Source organism: Schistocerca piceifrons, chromosome 3 (genome assembly GCF_021461385.2).
Source record: "Schistocerca piceifrons isolate TAMUIC-IGC-003096 chromosome 3, iqSchPice1.1, whole genome shotgun sequence".
Lineage (NCBI taxonomy): Eukaryota > Metazoa > Arthropoda > Insecta > Orthoptera > Acrididae > Schistocerca > Schistocerca piceifrons.
The window spans coordinates 914,900,385-914,913,146 of record NC_060140.1 but is presented as its reverse complement, the minus strand read 5'-3'; the positions used below and the strand labels follow the sequence as shown (position 1 = coordinate 914,913,146).

The 12,762-nt window shown below is 44.1% G+C and overlaps 1 protein-coding gene across 1 annotated transcript; it reads right to left on the bottom strand.

The window, feature by feature from the left end:
• Positions 1-1,758: 1,758 nt before the first annotated feature.
• Positions 1,759-9,421, bottom strand: LOC124789820 (cold and drought-regulated protein CORA-like). Its single transcript, XM_047257304.1, has 2 exons — positions 9,323-9,421; positions 1,759-2,299 (listed from the first exon to the last, which is right to left on the bottom strand). Exons 1-2 carry the CDS (start codon positions 9,335-9,337, stop codon positions 1,892-1,894), a joined length of 423 nt encoding a protein of 140 aa, XP_047113260.1. The 5' UTR covers positions 9,338-9,421; the 3' UTR covers positions 1,759-1,891.
• Between the last annotated feature and the right edge of the window lie 3,341 nt (positions 9,422-12,762).

Genomic DNA, 12,762 nt, shown 5'->3' with positions numbered 1-12,762 from the left:
CTGAGCTACCCACGCATGACACAGGACCCCGCCTCACAGCTTTACTTCCGCCATACCCCGCCTTCTACCTTACAGCCCGCAGCTCGTGGTCTTGAGGTACTGTTCTCCTTCCCACGCACGGGGTCCCGGGTTCGATTCCCGGACGGTTAAGGATTTTTCCTGCCTCGAGATGACTAAGTGTTGTTGCCTCGTCTTCATCCTCGTCATTCATCCCCACTACGGTCGGAGGAAGGCAATGGCAAACCTCCTCCACTCGGACTTTGCCTGGTACAGCGGTGTGGGTCTCCCGCATCGTCCCATACGCTTCTTATAGTACGGGACGTCATCATCATCTACCTTACAAACATCACAGAAGGTCTCCTGCAAAAGTTGCAGGACCTGCAAGAAAGGCTATTGCGGAGACACGGCTGTGCCACAGCCTGGGAGATGTTTCCAGAATGAAATTTTCGCTCTGCAGCTGAGTGTGCGATGATATGAAACTTCCTGACAGATTAAAACTGTCAAGTGCTCTACCCGCACTCGCCTAAGAAATACAAAAGTCTCGAGTTCGAGCCTCGGCCCGACTCGCAGTTTTAATCTCCCAGGAAGTTTCAACAAAGATTTAGCTTACGTCTGTGATCACATCTCTTGCCTCTATTGCTATAAAGCGGGATACAAGAATACCGCAACTTACACTCAGTAACCAAAGGGTGCGTTTTATTGGCAGGGCACTGTAACAGACCTACTAAGGAGACTGCCTACACTACGCTTGTCCGTCCTCCTCCGTCCCCTTCTAGAATACTGCTGTGCGGTGTGAGATCCTTACCAGGTAGGACTGAGGGAGTACATCGAAAAAGTTCAAAGAAAGGCAGCACGTTTTGTATTATCGCGAAATATGGGAGAGGAGGTGACAGAAATGATACAGGATTTGGGCTGAAAATCATTAAAAGAAAGGCGTTTTTCGTTGCGACGGAATCATCTCACGGAATTCCAATCACCAACTTTCTCCTCCGAATGCGACAATATTTTGTTGACACCAACCTACATAGGGCGGAACGATCACCACGATAAAATAAGGGAAATCAGATCTCGTACGGAAAAAATGTTCAAATGTGTGCGAAATCTTACGGGACATAACGGCTAAGGTCATCAGTCTCTAAGCTTACACACTACTTAACCTAAATTATCCTAAGGACAAATACACACACACCCATGCCCGAGGGAGGACTCGAACCTCCATGACTGCAGCGCCCTAGATCGCACGGCTAATCCCGCGCGGCTCGTACGGAAAGATATAGGTGTTCATTCTTTCCGCGCGCTATACGTGATTGGAATAATAGAGAATTGTGAAGGTGGTTCGATGAACCCTCTGCCAGGAACTTAAATGTAATTTGCAGAGTATCCATGTAGATGCACATGCCCTGACATGGTGTCGAATGCTTGTACTTAACAATATCGTCCGCCCCCAGTAGCTGAATGGTCAGCGTGACGGATTGTCAATCCACTGGGCCCGGGTTCGATTCCCGGCTGGGTCGGGGAATTTTCTCCGCCCAGAGACTGGATGTTGTGCTGTCCTCATCATCATCCTCATCGACTGCAGGTCGTCGAAGTGGCGTCAGCTTGAAAGACCGCCACCCGGCGACCGGCCTGCCCGATGGGGGGTCCTAGCCATACGATTAAATAAATAAACTTGACAATATCGCAACATCGAAATTACAGTAGCGTAGTGTAGCCATCGAATTTCACTAGCTGGGGTTAAGAATAGTAAAACAAGTCTTCTGTAGCTGCAACATATAAATTTATTTTATTAAATAGTTAAATCTGGTGGTGGTATTTGAAGTGCTCTCCCTCTTGTGCAGGGGTCGGTCGTGATGCGAGGTCCGGTGTTATGCTTGACGGAGCACGCGTCCGTCTAGCCGTGGTGGCCGTGCCCGCCGTATCCGTAGCCGCCACCCCCGTGGCCGTAGCCGCCGCCCCCGTGGCCGAAGGCGGCGTCGTGGGCGTTGACGGCGGCGTCGCGGGCGTGTGTGTGCGCCACGGCGGCGAGGTGGGCGGCCCTGTGGGCGGCGACCTCCACTGTGTCCTGCACGTAGCCGCCGGGGCCCACGGCGATGTGGGCGGGGCCGAAGGAGGCGTAGCCGGCGTGGATGCCGTGTCCGCCACCGCCGCCTCCGTGTCCGCCCCCGTATCCTCCGCTGAAGCCGCCGCCGTACCCTCCACTGAAGCCGCCGTGACCGCCTCCAAAGCCACCGTGGCCGCCACCGAGACCCACATACCCGGGCCTGGCCGTGGCAACAGCGACGGCGGCTACAAGGAACACCTGCAACGGGTAATGGTTCACAATCACTCACTGAACGCACGAAACAGTGCTACGCTTCAGTACAGTGCGGATGGAATGAAGAGCTGCTAGTTAAGGGGGGGGGGGGGGTAGGACGTCAGACGGGCCGACTTGGAGCAGGAGAGGCATCACAAGACATTTTAATTTCCACTGTCTATACTTTTACAAATAAATTCATCAAACTTTGTCAGCATGACCAGGAAGGGTTCAGAATCTACACTCACAGCAGTGCAAGTTTGAAAACATAACAAAATAAATTTTTTTCACATGTGAAATTTCATCATTTTTTACACTTACTAATGGCAGCATTTGTTGCTATAGGTACCCTTTTCTTCGTAAGTAAGAGAGATTCTTCGATGAATTTTGCACAGCATACACACCATGCTCAAAGGTGTATGAAACTCTAGAATTTTACAAATCTATTAAAAACTGTGGTAAAAATAGAGGGAATTAACTAGAAAATTTGTGTTTTTTGTAAACATGAGGTTTAAAATATAACAGCTCATTCGTTTTTTCATAAATTAAATAAATTCTAGAGTTTCGTACACCTGTAAGTATGGTTTGTATGCTGTGGAAAATTCATCGAAGAATCTCTTAAAATTATGAAGAAAAGTGTACCTATAGCAACAAATGCAGCCATTAGTAAGTGAAAAAATGATGAAATTTCGCACGTAAAAAATGTAATTTCTTATGTTTTCGAACTTCCACTGCAATGGGTGTGAATCCTGAATCATTCCTGGTGTTGCTGACAAAGTTTTATGAATTTATTTGTTAAAGTATAGACACTGGAAATTAAAATGTCCTGTGATGCCTCTCCTTCTCCAAGTCGGCCCGTCTGACGTCCTACCCCCTTAACAGAATACACAGCATGTCATTCTGAATGGAGAGAAGTCATCAGTGTGTTGGTCGTTCTTTCACTGCATCGAACATTCTTGCCATAAGCACGTCACAAACATTACGATCTGACGTTTTCCGCACGGCCACAATTGCACCACTAAGTGGAGTATGCCTGCCAGTGTAGAGTGTCCACAGTTCAGTGCCTGAGCTGCTAATGGAGGAAATAAGCATTAATTGGTTGCTCTTACCTCATGTACCTGGTAGAACGAAGCAACCAAAAATGGATTAGGTCCGCAACTTTGCTTCCGCCGTTTTGCAGTAGACGGCAGTAGCGGCAAGTGGCGTTCAGCTGGTTGGTCATAGTGTAATACAATAAGCTTAGACACCAGTAAACGTAATGCCAAGAAAATATTAGTCGATTTGTGATTCCACCATAAGGTTACACTGGCCAGAGTGGCCGAGCGGTTCCAGGCGCTACAGTCTAGGATCGGGCGACCGCTACGGTCGCGGGTTCGAATCCTGCCTAGGGCATGGATGTGTGTGATGTGCTTAGGTTAGTTAGGTTTAAGTATTTCTAAGTTCTAGGGGACTGATGACCTCAGAAGGTAAGCCTCATAGTGCTCAGAGCCATTTGAACCATAAGGTTACTCTCGATTAAGTACGTCAACTTACGTGCCCATTTGTCGCCATTTGCGGGAAATTTTAATTTTCTGCTTTAACACGAAGAAATCTGCGGCTGTGACTCTTAAGATGCTGGGTAAGACCAATGGCGAGGGAGCTAATATTTGAAAACACGTGCAGAGAATGTTTTCAAAGCCATAAGAACAGTGATTTTGATATCGAAGACCGACATGGCGGGGGAAGACAGAACGTTTTCGCAGCTACTGAAACAGACGAAGACAGTCACAGGACATCATTATCGAAAGCAATTGACACGTTCGAGCCCAGAACTGAAACACAAACGGCCACAATACAGTGATAGACACTTAAAGTTTATTTAGCAGCAAGTCAGTGCTCGACCCCATGTCGCAAAACCCGTCAAAAATACATCGAAACGTTAAAATGCAAAGTCCTATCCCTCCCGCCGTATTCTCCATACGTTGCTCTTTCTGACTACCACCTTTTCCGATCAGTGGCATACAGTCTGGCTGACCAGCACTTCTCATCGTATGCAAAACTGAATCGATTCATGGATCCCCACAAAAGACGCACAGTTCTTCCGCCACGGAGTTCGTATGCTATCCGAAAGATGGGAGTCTCTAGTGGCCAGCAATGGGCACTACTATGAATCATAATTTTTTTGCAAGTTTTTCACAATAAATATCCAAACTTCGAGAAGAAAACGGCCGAAGCAAAGTTGCAGACCTAGTGGTATTTGTGATAGCTATAGGTATTATTGTGCAAATGACATGAATTCTGATCTGATGTTTCCAGAATGAGATTTTCACTCTGCAGCGGAGTGTGCGGTGGTATGAAACTTTCCTGGCAGATTAAATGTGTGTGTAGGACCGACACTCGAACTCGAGACCTTTGCCTTTCGCGGGCAAGTGCTCTATCAACTGAGCTACCCAAGCACGACGCACGGCCGGTCCTTACATTTTGCTTCTGCCAGTACCTCGTCTCCTACCTTCCAAACTTTACAGAAGCTCTCCTGCGAACCTTGCAGAACTAGCGCTCCTGACAGAAGGGATATTGCGGAGACATGGCTTAGCCACAGTTCGGGTCTAATGTTGTTTAGTGCATTGTCCTTAGTCACCAGTAGATATATCGGCACTTACATCATTACACACTGCATGTAAGACATTGTGATATGGTTGGAATTTCCCGGATGATGCCGTTGTACGCAGAGAAGTTGTAACAATAGAATATTGTAGATAAGTGCATGAAGACTGCGAAGGATCGACGCTTGCTGCAATGAGTGGCGAGTTTATCCCCAGCACAAACAAATGTAGCGTACTATAACGACAAAGGAAGACCCTATATTACATGAACGCACGTTTGCACGACAAATACTGGAAGCAGTTACTTCCATTAAATATCTAGGAGTATACATACGGAATGGTTAGAAGTGGAACGATCATATAAAATAGACAGAAGCCGGTCTGAGATTCATTGGAATAATCCTTAGGGCGTGCAGTCAATCAACAAAAGAAGCAGCTAACAAAACACTAGTTCGGCCAATAACCCAATATTGCTTGTCAGTCTGCGATCCATACCAAAGAGTTGAGAGAGGAGATTTGAAGAAGAGCGGTGCGTTTCTTTGCAGGTTCATTTGGTAACCGCAAAACTGTCAAGCAGATGCTCCTCTGCCTCCACTGGCAGACGCTCAAAGGGAGGCGTTCTGCATCAAGGTATGGTCTACATACGATCCTTGAAGAGCCAAACAATATACTGCTTCCTCCTGTGTACGTCTCGCAAAGCCGGGCGGAATGGCCGAGTGGCTCTAGGCGCTACAGTCTGGAACCGCGCGACCGTTACGGTCGCAGGTTCGAATCCTCCCTCTGGCATGGATGTGTGTGATGTCCTTAGGTTAGTTACGTTTAAGTAGTTCTAAGTTCTAGGGGACTGCTGACCTCAGAAGTTAAGTCCCACAGTGCTCAGAGCCATTTATCTCACGCTTACATTAACCTGTGATCTCGCAATGTTCATCACTTACCTAGAAAAATGTATTCCCTAAATTTCAGTACTCAATATTAATTATTCTTTAGTGTTGTGATTTTCTTGCGTCTGTGTATGATGTCTTAAACATAACTGCACATTCGATTGAGTGGTGCGCTGAATCCTAGCAACGCAGCGAAAATTCAGTTTTTCGCAGCTCCTGCGACGTTGAACGGGTCACTATGTGTCATATCACAGTACTGACGTCGGTTTTCAGAAAGAGGAAATATTCGTTGCGAGATACAGTAAAGTCCTCAAGAGTAGCGACTACATAGCACATTCCAGTACATTTATCAACGCTATTCACTACCCCCGACCGAGTATTTTTTACAAGAAGTTAAGATGCCAAGAACAAAAGTATAGTGAACTTTACGTGAATTGAAGATTTATTGTATGTTGACAAACACTAGTGCGGTATTCGCTTTCGACCACTATTGAGCATTTTAAAAATACAGTACATACGCGATGAGCATAATTATGCGGGCACGTGACAGATTTAGGTGAAGCTTGTTTTGAACTACGCCTATGTAAGTTCTACGCTGTAAGAACTACAAGATGTCAGGCCTCAAGTACCCCGTTTACGATACCGCGAACTTCAGCAAGCTATAACTGTTACTAAAGACTCTGTCTTACCCCTTTTGCTCTCTGTTGTGCTTTACTCTTTTTCTTTTCTTATTTTGGAATAAGTGAAGGGAGTCATCCTGGTCTATGATGGGGTTGGAGCACAGCTGTCCCACTAGAAGGGATCGGCGATACCTGTGACGGTGCGTCAGCTCTGCTTTCGCAAAAGCAAAGAACACCGTTGCTGGTTGCCACCGCTGAGAAATGGAGACAAAGTTCGATCCATCACATCGCTCCTCTCCCATCCCTCCCCTCTTTTGTTTACTCTGGCGGCCGATTCCCACGTTACAGTGTCCACACCGCAGTAGTGCCTACAATTAGCAAAAGAGTAGTAACTCACGCTAGAACGATTTCTACATTCCCGTTCATTTTTCTACATCTACATCTACGTGATTACTCTGCTATTCACAATTAAGTGCCTGGCAGAGGGTTCAATGAACCACCTTCATGCTGTCTTTCTACCGTTCCACTCTCGAACGGCACTCGGGAAAAGCGAGAACTTAAATTTTTCTGTGCGAGCCCTGATTTTTCTTATTTTATCGTGATGATCATATCTCCCTATGTATGTGGGTGCCAAGAGAATGTTTTCGCAATCGGAGGAGAAAACTGGTGATTGAAATTTCATGAGAAGATCCCGTCGCAACGAAAAACGCCTTTGTTTTAATGATTGCCACTCCAGTTCACCTATCATGTCTGTGACACTATCTCCACTATTTCGCGATAATACAAAACGAGCTGCCCTTCTTTGTACTTTTTCGATGTCATCCGTCAGTCCCACCTGAGGCGGATGTACCACACCGGACAGCAATACTCCAGAATAGGGCGGACAAGCGTAGAGTAAGCAGTCTATTTGTTGGACTTTCTAAGTATTGTGCCAATGAATCACAGTCTTTGGTTTGCTCTACCCACGATATTATCTATGTGATCGTTCCAATTAGGTTTTTTGAACTGTAGTCCCTAAGTATTTGAATTTATAGCTCTCAGATTTGTGTGGCTTACCGCTTAACCGAAATTTAGCTAATTTCTTTTAGTACTCATGTGAATAACTTCTCACTTTTCTTCATTCAGGGTCAATTGCCACTTTTCGCACCATACAGATATGTTACCCAAATCATTTTGCAAGTCGTTTTGATCATCTGATGACTTTGCAAGAAGGTAAATGACAGCATCATCTGCAAACTATCTAAGACGGCTACTCAGATTGTCTCCTATGCCGTTAATATAAATCAGGAACAATAGAGGGTCTATAACACTTCCTTGGGGAACGCCGGATATTACTTCTGTTTTACTCGATGACTTTCCGTCTATTACTACGAACTGTGACCTTTCTGATAGGAAATCACGAATCCAGTCACACAACTTGTAAGTAGGCTGTTTAGGTTTTTATATTGGTAACGCCACGTAGCGCTCAGTATGAAAATCACTGGCTGTGCTGTGTGCAGTCTGTGGCTGGTTAGCATTGTTGTAATATTCGCTATTGTAGTGTTGGGCAGTTGGCTGTTAACAGCGCGTAGAGTTGCGCAGTTGGAGGTGAGCCGCCAGCAGTGGTGGATGTGGGGAGAGAGATGGCGGCGTTTTGAGAGCGGATAATCTGGACGTGTGTCCATCAGAGACAGTAAATTTGCAAGACTGGATGTCATGAATATATATATATATATATATATATATATATATATATATATATATATATATATATATATTATGACTTTTGAACGCTATTAAGGTAAATACATTGTTTGTTCTTTATCAAAATATTTCATTTGCTAACTATGCCTATCAGTAGTTAGTGCCTTCAGTAGTTTGAATCTTCTAATTATCTGGCAGTATTGGCGCTCACTGTGTTGCAGTAGTTCGAGTAACGAAGATTTTTGTGAGGTAAGTGATTCATGAAAGGTATAGGTTATTGTTAGCCAGGGCCATTCTTTTGTAGGGATTATTGAAAGTCAGATTGCGTTGCGCTAAAAATATTGTGTGTCGTTTTAGTGATGATCAGAATAAGTAAAGAGAGAAATGTCTGAGTACGTTCAGTTCTGCTCAGCTGTTTGAAAATCAAATAACGAAAGGGGTTTATCAGCACAATCATTCAAAAACTTTTCTGAGGGGACGTTTCAAACTGAGGCGATACTCTGTAGGCACGCAGATAGGTTAGAAGACGCTTGTGAGGAACAGTGTCGAAAGCCTTCTGGAAATCTAAAAGTATGGAATCAATTTGACATCCCCTGTCGATAGCACTTATTACTTCATGAGTATAAAGAGCTAGTTGTGTTTCACAAGAACGATATTTTCTCAATCCGTGCTGACTCTATGTCAATAAATCGTTTTCTTGGGGGTACTTCATAATGTTCGAATACAGTATATGTTCTACAACCATACTGCAAATCGACGCTAGTGATATAGGCTTGTAATTCAGCGGATTACTCCTACTTCCATTTTTGGGTGTTGGTGTAACTTGAGCAATTTTCCAGTCTTTACGTACGGATCTTTCTGTGAGCGAATGGTTGTATATAATTGCTAAATATGGAGCAATTTTATCAGCGTACTCTGAGAGAAACCTGACTGGTGTACAATCTGGACCGGAGGCCTTGCCTTTATTAAACAGAAGCTTTTCATTCTATAGTGAGATTTGATGGTAGAATGTAGAGCGAGCTCTACAAGAAAGTATCAGACATCTATAACTATGGAGAAGCTGTCTCTTACCCTACCGTTTGCTTCTAAGAGGCCACATGGAAGAAGGTTTCCTTTTCCTTACTTGCTCTAAGTCAGTCATGTAACTGCCATATTGGTGTCATTTAATGAAGGAACCCTATCCTCACTTAGAAGAAATACATCGGACAGAGACGAGAATGAATGTCCACACAACTGCTGTTGAAGCAGGTGATCGCTACTCACCAAAAAGGTCTTCATGGCAGGTTGGTTGTTGCAGCTGCTGAGGACTGTACCGTAGAAGCGCAGGCCACCAGCTTTTATACTGAATACTGATGCTGTGAAAGGGACGGTCCCACTGACCGTGGCCTTCCACGTTCTATTCAAGTCAATGTCTGTGAAGCCACGCCGAATCGCGCTACGAACTTGTAAACATCTACAGTTCCGCAGTAAAAGTGTCCTAATTCCGGCAGGAAAATCCTGAATTTTCCTTATTACTGAATATTAAGCTCTGTTCTCGTCCTGAAATGTATCGCTAAAGAATGTATAAAACAGAACCTCTTCTCTTTGTATTCTGTCGTTCGACTTAACAGACACACTGGTCCAAGTGTGTTCATTTCACTTCGTTCTGATGACATCTTTCGTATTCACGAATTATTTTTGTTATATTAGCTTTCTCGTGAGACTAAATGGATATTGTAAAGGTGCACGGTGCTATAGGCGTTGAAATTCTGTCCAGATGTAGTGAGTTACGCTGTAAGATGTCGCCTAGAATCAAACTGGTTCAAATGACTCTAAGTGCTACGGGACTTAACATCTGAGGTCATCAGTCCACTAGACTTAGAACTACTTGAACCTAACTAACCTAAGGGCATCACATACATCTACGCCCGAGGCAGGATTCGAACCTGCGCCCAAAATAAAAAAAATACCCGTACGGTACTCGTATAATGACGCTACCATTTCTTCCTGACGTTCTGTCCCTAGTGGCGTCGATATCGAAGCAATTTTAAGGCCTGTATGACTATTCTTCCTTACGCACTGTGCTTCACTGGCTATAAATACAAACAGAAAGAACAGATTGCCGTTGTTTATTACAGACATACTACGAAAGACAGAAACACATTGTGTATGCCATTAGATACAGGAAGTTTCAGAGTTTTGTGTTCGTACAACCACTATACCATACACCTACTATGAGCACCATGCGTTGCTCGAAAAACATCGAAACGGTAGTCCATTTCATTCCACACACGAATCAAGACGTCCTGCTTATTGAATCGACACCTTCAACAATTCGATTTCTCAGCTCTTGAAAAGTAGCTGCCATAGGTATGACAAAGACTCAGTCTTTTATGTGAACCCACAGGGAAAAATCGCAAGATGTGACATCTGGTCACCTGGGAGACCAAAAACAAGGAACAAGATCTTTATGTCCACCTGTTCCAATCCAACGTTGTGTGACGGTGTTGTTAAGATAACGCCGCACTTGAAGGTGAAAGTAAAATCACTGGAAATCATTGGAAATTTTGTGAAGTTGAGGAAACAACCAATACAAACAACCGTGCAGCAGTGTCAAAACTTAGAACGTTCCTTTATCTAGTGACATGCGCTATGCGTTCCATCTTTTATAGTTTGTATGTAATATAAACAAGTTAAATCTTTTCTTTCTTTTTGAATCATCGGGTATAACACAAAATTGTAGAAGATTCACTACTGCTACGTGACATTATATGAAACTCACCTCCCTTACTATTCTACACTATTCTCCTGTTCCCCCGTTCCCTACAGGAACATTCATTTTATCAAGTACAACGCTTCAACGGAAACGACCGTGATTGCTGCATCAGAAAATTACATGTAGAGACACGGTCACATCTATGTTTTTAGATCACCGGTTTCGACCGTGCCAAATGGTTTCGATCGTGCCAAATGGTCATCATCAGATCATTGAGCCGCTACAGAGCCGCTACAGAGCCGCTACAGAGAACTAGTGACGACACATGGTACTCCGGGGAAGCACATTCATGCAATGATGATCATTTCAATGAGTCGAAATCGGCAATCTAAAAACAAAAACGTGTCTGTGTCTAGAACTATTATGAAGTACAGTCAATTTGGGATTTTTTATCGCGGGTGAAAATCATGTTGAGAGTTACAGCCATTCCATAAATAAATTAGTAATCATTTTCACAGAGAATGACAACATCTGGTCTGCTTATGCTGCACTGAATAGTAACAGTAATAACAAAGCGTCAACATTAGTGGCATTTGCTTCTCGAAATTAAGCGTACGAATTCCGTAGTTAGTGTAAAATGTCGTAAAAGCACTGACGAGCTGACAAAAGTAATAGTTTTCAGGTAGTAATTACATTTAACCATTATGCTCTTGAGGTGCCTTGTACTGTAATTTCTTTAAAATGCTTATCTCATCACTTGTACAGCGTAAGAATAGCACTAATTGCGTTAGGCTTCTTCACATTCACCCATACACACAGCGCTGCACGTTCTACATAGGCTCTCATTCAGTTTTCCATTACTTGGGCTGTTCTTACAATGGTCGAAACCTAATGGCTTCATTACTGAAGAGCAAACACTAATGTACAGTGTGCGTCTATGAGGCTCTGCAAGCGTGATTGGTACGAGTACATTTCTGGACACGCTTGGGCCATGACTAATATGTTCTCCTGCATAGTATTTCGAAAAAAAGTCTTGTTGTCTACGTCAAACGGACATGGGAGTTTAGGAAAATTTTGACCAGTCCCGAGCTTTGTCTTGAGTCACGATGGAAGAGACGCTTTGACTGTGAAAAGTACTATGTAGTAAATTATGTGATTATGTTTTCTGACAGTTATTGGGTGGATTTAATGAGGCAGCTGAACAAACTACAGGAACACTTCGTGAACTTCGCTAGATGTCACTTCCAGGAATTCATGGATATTTGACTGCCCGCTTTCGTTGGGAAACCCTCTGCGCTTTTACAGTTGCACGGATGTACCGTAACCGTTACCGAAGTGAGGCAACGACAGCTCCAGACGGAAAGAAACTTCATGGGCAAATTAACCTTGGCATTGGCACTAAGGCCTTGTGTCTAACACCTAATATAAAAGAACGTCCGTGAGCAGACAGTCGTTAGAAGCAAAGGCTGTCCGGCTGAAGATCATGACAGAAGGCATAGTCAAAGTGATGCTGGCACTGAAACGCAAGACCTATACAGTAATGAAAATCAGTTTTATTTGTGGGCATGCATGCCGCATTTATGACGAAATATAACTATTGTCTGTTGTTTTACAGGTTTTTTCACAAGCTGTTCAGACGAAGCAGAATCTACATCTACATACATACTCCGCAATCCACCATACGGTGCGTGGCGGAGGGTACCTCGTACCACAACTAGCATCTACTCTCCCTGTTCCACTCCCAAACAGAATGAGGGAAAAATGACTGTCTATATGCCTCTGTACGAGCCCTAATCTCTCTTATCTTATCTTTGTGGTCTTTCGTTGAAATATAAGTTGGCGGCAGTAAAATTGTACTGCAGTCAGCCTCAAATGCTGGTTCTCTAAATTTCCTCAGTAGCGATTCACGAAAAGAACGCCTCCTTTCCTCCAGAGACTCCCATCCGAATTCCTGAAGCATTTCCGGAACACTCGCGTGATGATCAAACCTACCAGTAACAAATCTAGC